General features: G+C 49.7%; 1 protein-coding gene across 2 annotated transcripts; it reads left to right on the top strand.

The window, feature by feature from the left end:
- Nucleotides 1-1,414: 1,414 nt before the first annotated feature.
- On the top strand, nt 1,415-6,175 carry ctsla (cathepsin La). 2 transcript variants are annotated; one of them, XM_019866015.1, is made up of 8 exons: nt 1,415-1,541; nt 2,759-2,899; nt 2,956-3,078; nt 3,157-3,315; nt 4,101-4,325; nt 5,091-5,259; nt 5,605-5,722; nt 5,802-6,175. In XM_019866015.1, the coding sequence occupies exons 2-8, from the start codon at nt 2,771-2,773 to the stop codon at nt 5,899-5,901; spliced, it is 1,023 nt and encodes a 340-aa protein (XP_019721574.1). In that variant the 5' UTR covers nt 1,415-1,541; nt 2,759-2,770; the 3' UTR covers nt 5,902-6,175. The 2 variants fall into 2 exon arrangements, with proteins under 2 accessions (XP_019721574.1, XP_019721573.1); XM_019866014.1 differs by having other exon boundaries at nt 1,533-1,556.
- Nucleotides 6,176-6,369: the final 194 nt, after the last annotated feature.

Below are 6,369 nucleotides of genomic sequence, written 5' to 3'. Positions count from 1 at the left end.
GAATGTACTGAATGAACGGAAAAACAAACGGATGCCCAGTCAGCATCATTTAAAGCGAGAAAAAAAAAATCTCTTTCCTGTTGTGAACTGTCTTCACACAGGCATGCTGTCCAGGCTTGTGCCTGTCTTGAAAAAAAAAAAGTGCTCAGTCAGTCATCACGCTACCATGCAATCATCAAGTCGTCACGCAAGGGATGTAAGACGCTGACTTCTGCAAGCGGCGGCCAGCGACGCGAACTATACTTCGGCGCTCTTATTTGCTGCAAAAGCTTTTTTTTTCGTGTGTGTGTGATGCATGATGTGGCAAAAAAAAGGAAGTTATATTAACAAGAGATTACTGTGCCATTTTAAATGGCGTCAGTTGCCCTAAAAACTCGACTTAACTAACACAAATGGAACATTGGTGAGCACACAGTGTGGGCAACATGTACTTAAGCATTCAATTGTTTTTGTTTTGTTTTTTCGTGAATTTATTGGTGGTTTATTTCAGAGGCGTTTCGAGTGCCGCCTGCTGTTTTTTTTTTTTGTTGGTTTTTGTTTTTGTAATCTCCCAAAATGGCGGCCAATATCATATTGCTATTTACACCATTTACAATCGCTATGGTAATCTAAGATCAAGTAGTTCAAGTAAAAAGAGGAAAAAAACAATCACAAAGTCCACAAAACTCTGTCAATGAGGGATTTTGTTGTTGTTAAACCCAACAACAACAGAAAAAACAGAGGAGTTAAATAATGATTTTTTTCCCCCAAAACGATCTTTCAGCGTTCTAAGGCAATGAACGCTTTTTAAAATTTTATTCATTTGTAATGAACAAGACACCTAATCCAGAAGAGCATAAAAACATCAGGATTTTTTTTACTCGTTTTAAACGTCGTTCCACATGTTCACAACCTTCGACGAAGATAACGTGGCTAATCAATAAAGGTAGCGAGTGACTTCCCAAATGAATTGGTCATCAAGAAAAATGTAAACAGTGTTGTTGTGACGGGCGGGCGTTCAAAGTCCACCTACTTTAACCTGCTTTCGTATACTTTCTGATAAAACTGTGAATGTTTTATTTATTGCTCGCTTTGTTTTCGTTGTTGACGATCATGTCACTCAATTGGCGTTTGCTCTCGCGGGCCAAGCAAACAGGCGTACCGGCGTCGATCAGAGCGGACGCTCGCGTTCCGTTCAAATGTGCCGTTATCGCGTTACATCACGTCAAGCAAAAAAAAACGTAAGAAAACGCGACCGCGTGAGTATTGGTAATTCGTGCCGTGATTAAACCGCTTTAATTGATGTCATTTTAAGGGGGCATAATTCAATAAACGGGCTTTTATTTGCCGCGTCATTCCAGTGAGGAATCACGTGCATCCAAGTGACGTCACGCAAAGGGTCGTCCTTCGAGTCGGGACAAACAAGGCGCGGGCCAATGAGAGAGCTTGGCGGGCGGGGTGTCGACTGCCACTCAAAGCCTTTATAAAGTTTGTGTGGCTTTACCGCACTAGGATCATTTTTCCCTTTTTCCCTCCGGAGCGGTTGTTCCAAAGGGCTGCCCGTAAGTATGGCCGAAGTAAGCTCTGGTTATTCCGGTTTTTAAGAGTTATTCGCTCTTGGTGACGATAGTTCAGCCCTACGTGCCTTTAATTTGGCAACGTAATCGTGGGGATTTGTCGCCCGTAGTTAGAGCGAGGGGTGACGAGCTACGACTGGTCCAAATGGAGATTTCATCCTAAAAAAAAAAAATCGACGTTTTTAATCATTGTCGGGCGGTTTCAGCTGCCGTCTTGAATTCGGCTTGCCTTTTGTTGGCCTCTCGGCTGAAACAAAAGAAAACAACACGCCCGTTTGTTTTCGCGTTGGAAGGGTGCGAAAGAAGGTCAACGTGGCGAGAAAATAGGTTCAGATATTTGCTTGTTGTTGTTGTTATTTTCGCTGTTCATTTTCCACGTCGCAAATTGGGATGGCCCACTTTTTCTTGGCTCGCCTTCGCAGATCCCGTGACTGGGAAAAAAAACCGGAAGAAAAAAAACCCAAGAGCAGACCAGTTTCCGTTTTCTATCCATATTTGAACCTATGAGGTCGGAGCCCTTTTGTCCTCGAATCCCGAATACTGGAGACGGACGAAGCGGGGCCAAATGAGCGTCGGTGGTGGTCGCGCGTGTCGTTGGGTGGGACGGGAAGCTCGACGCCGGCTTTCGAGTTGCACTCAGCGGACACTTGACTGGGTTCACCGAGTGCGCCGCGAGCCGGCGAGCGAAATGAACAAACCCAACAACAACAAACAACCCCAAACTGTTTTCGGTCATCCTCGCTGGCCTTTTTATTTCACTTGTTCTGAACATTCGAAACAAGTACACGGTATCGAAGGGAAGGAAACCCAATTGACGGCTTTAATGCGAACATCTCGTCTACCTGGAGACGGCCTGAGAGGGACATTTGCATGGACAGCTTGCGCTTTTCCACACTTGGGGCATCAACGCATCCCAGGCGCGGCATGCAACAATAGTCACAGGTGGAGTTTCTCTTTGGTCAGTGGAAACACTCGACTGAGATCAGTGGTGGTGTTTGGGCTTCATTGTTGTTGACGAAGCAGCGCCTGTCGGGTTCAATGTGCCGAGAGCCGCCGCCCGGAGTTCCGCAAGAAGGTCACAACATTTGAGACGATGGCAAACGATGTTGGAATATGAACGGCCGAAGACGCGCATTGGAATTTTCATGTATTTATCGAGAGACATTTGTTTTGCCAAATCTTTTGCGGTGGTGCCCCCGCAGGTCGTCGCAAGCATGTCGCCCCTCGTGGCTCTGTTGGCTTTGTGCCTGAGCGCCGCCGCCGCCGCCGCCCCCAGCCTGGACCCTCAGCTGGATGAGCACTGGGACCTGTGGAAGAGCTGGCACTCCAAGCAGTACCACCAGGTATGCCTCCCCGAGTTGCACTTTGTCGAGCCGCGTCTGAGCCGATGTCGTCCTAGACGGAGGAAGGCTGGAGGAGGATGGTGTGGGAGAAGAACCTGCGCAAGATCGAGTTGCACAACCTGGAGCACTCGCTGGGCAAGCACAGCTACAGCCTGGGCATGAACCACTTTGGAGACATGGTACGCCGCGCGCCCGACGCGGGGGGGGGGTCCTCCCTCTGTCGCTCGCCTTCCGCGCTAACCCGCGCTCGTCCTCAGACGCACGACGAGTTCCGGCAGATCATGAACGGCTACAAGAGCGGCGGCGGGCTGCGCAAGAAGGCCAAAGGAGCGCACTTCATGGAGCCCAACTTCCTGGAGGCGCCGCGCTCGCTGGACTGGCGAGACCACGGCTACGTCACCCCCGTCAAGGACCAGGTAACCTCGTCGACGCGCTGTCGAGCTTTCGTACCCGTTATTAGCCAGACTGCGTCGTCGGCCCCTTTTGGGAAAACTGGAAAAAACCCACAGCAAAGCCTTTTCTGTCTTTATTTTGGATTGCTCTTGTAACATCCACCCGACCGACACCCAAACAGAAGTTTGCTGTTAGCGGCACCTTTCTTGAATCCAAAGACTCAAAGCGAGTTTGTGTGGTCACCGACTGCGGCCTACTCGGCTCGGTGTGGAAGATAACACGTGTGCCTTAGCGATGGACTTTATCTCCACTGTGCACTCGCGCTCCCCCCTCCCTCCCGCTTTCCATCGAACGCGACAGCTGACGCCAACGCCCCCCTGGACTGCGGCCGCTCACGCGCTACTTGTACACACGCGACAATGTAGGCCAAGGCCTTCGGCCGCCGCTCGCTCCTCCCCGTCGGACGGCCGATGTCGCCAAGCCCGCGTTCACCGCGGCGGGTATCGCCGGCGAAAGACAAAAGGACTGCCCCGACACGCTCGCGACTCCCCCGAGGGTAAAGCGGCCCGGGTCAGCAAGGGATGGCGAAATCCCATTGGCTCTTTTTTTGCGGGGCCGTATGGCTTTGAATGCAGGCAACGATGCTCATGGGCTCACCGCGTGTTTCGAGTGAAACGTTCATACTTGTCGTCGTTTACCTTTCCGAAACGCGCCGCATGTATTTCGACAGCAAAAGGTTGACGGCGGTGGGGGGCTATAACCCCCGATGGGCTCCCATCTTGACGTGCGTGCGTGTGTGCGTGCGCAGGGTCAGTGCGGGTCATGCTGGGCCTTCAGCACCACGGGGGCCCTGGAGGGACAGCACTTCCGCAAGACGGGCAAGCTGGTGTCTCTGAGCGAGCAGAACCTGGTGGACTGCTCGCGGCCCGAAGGCAACGAGGGCTGCAACGGGGGCCTGATGGACCAGGCCTTCCAGTACATCAAGGACAACGACGGCCTGGACTCGGAGGACGCCTACCCCTACCTGGGAACCGTACGTGGCCCTCCCTCTCTCTCTCCACCCCCACAAGCCTTTTACGCCATGTCTGCCATTCAACCGTTTCGCTACCCCCACCCACCAAAAATATTCAAATCGTGGTTACAGTGAAATGTAGTCTTTCACACATTCTGAAAAAAGTAATTGGGTAAAAATGGTCACGTCCAGAGGGGCAAAAAGAAACATTTTTTGGCCATAAAGATTTGTTTCCGCCAATTTTTTTGGGGTGGGGGATAAAAAAAAAAAAAGATGAAAATATTGGTTCATCGGGCTATTGAAATATGGTACAGTGAAAATATTAGTCAAATAAAGACGGCTAGTTTTTCTTACATAATTGGTTTATTTAAAAATTAAGGTGAATACAGAAAGTTTTTCATCGATTGTGCATCGTAAATAGTTTTTCATATGACCAAATGTTAAAAAGTTGAAATAGAAAGGGGGGGGCCCAGTACATGTCTGTTAAGTTAGGTGATGAAAAGATGAGGGGAAAAATGAATAGACGTGAAACGATTTATTGATTAGCACTGAAATCAGATCCTTTTTTTTCCCCACAGATCAATTGCTGATTAAAGTCAGCGTTGGTTGCAGTCCTAAAAATGACCTTTTTTTTTTTTCTTTTCCCTACCCAAACCTGTTGATTTGGATTTTAATGACCTTTAGTCGGGGGATGGGAAAAAAAAACAATGGGGACGAATGTGAAATGGAAAATCATTTTCGATGATGTGGCGCATCTGTGTGCGTGTGTGTGCGTTGTCATCGCAGGACGACCAGCAGTGCCACTATGACCCCAATTTCAACTCGGCCAACGACACGGGCTTCGTGGACGTGCCGAGCGGCAAGGAGCACGCGCTGATGAAGGCCGTGGCCTCGGTGGGGCCCGTCTCGGTGGCCATCGACGCAGGACACGAGTCCTTCCAGTTCTACCAATCGGGTTGGTTGCCCGCCCGCCCGCCTGCGCTCGGAAGAGTTCCCCAGAAATGCAACCATCCTCTTGAACTGAGAATCCAGCAAAATGTTCACCCCAAAAAGAAATCTTTCAAATATTTTGGCTCAGGAAAAAAAAAAATTCAATCGAAACAAAATCTGTTCTGGCTGCCCCCCCTCCCCCAAAAAAAGTGTGTGTGTGTGGGGGGGGGGCGGGGTCACTAAAGAGCCACAAAACTCAGTCAAGACAAAAAAAAAAGAACCCTTTTGTTTCAGATTTGAAAGAAAAAAAATCACAATTTAAAACTGTTTCAACTTAAAAACATTTTTTTTTGTATTTTTTTTTTTTAAGGCATCTACTTTGAGAAGGAGTGCAGCAGCGAGGAGCTGGACCACGGCGTGCTGGTGGTGGGCTACGGCTTTCAGGGTGAAGACGCGGACGGCAAGAAGTACTGGATCGTCAAGAACAGGTGGGTGCCGAAACGCTGCCCCCCCCCTCCCCCGCGTGAGCAGCGCCGGCTCGCTAACAACTTGGCGCTCGTCCCGCAGCTGGAGCGAGAAGTGGGGCGACAAAGGTTACATCTACATGGCCAAGGACCGCAAGAACCACTGCGGCATCGCCACCGCCGCCAGCTACCCGCTGGTCTGACGGGGATGCGCCGTCTTACATTGTCTTGTGTTGTTTTTGTTTTCAAAATGCACCGCCGCGTCAAAGCGGAGGCTTTGGATTTTAGCCGCCAAGAGTGTTTTTAGGGAAGTGGCACCAGTTTCAAGCCAAGTTGTATTGAACGCATTTTAGTTGTCTTTTATTCTTTGTACATATGTTGCTCAGTGAGCGGGGAACTGTGTTCTCGGAAAGGTCTGTGGGGGTTTTGTTGTTTTATGTTTGGTTTAATGTCGACCATTAAAAATGTGAAACACGACTTTTGTGTTTGTCACCCTTTTAGAAATTGGCCACGCCTCGAGAAAAATTGAAGGTCAACGGATCCAAGGGTCATTCTCAGCTGGCCATGTCTGTACGCAAAGCCAAGTAGCCGTCATGGCCAGTATGGCTTTGCTACAGACATGGAAGGAAATGGCGTCTGGTCGTTAAGGGGGGGGCGGGGAGGCTACATTC

This window comes from Hippocampus comes, unplaced genomic scaffold (genome assembly GCF_001891065.2).
Source record: "Hippocampus comes isolate QL1 unplaced genomic scaffold, H_comes_QL1_v1.1 scaffold190, whole genome shotgun sequence".
NCBI lineage: Eukaryota > Metazoa > Chordata > Actinopteri > Syngnathiformes > Syngnathidae > Hippocampus > Hippocampus comes.
The sequence above is the reverse complement of the archived record's forward strand: the minus strand, read 5'-3'. Positions and strand labels throughout refer to the sequence as shown.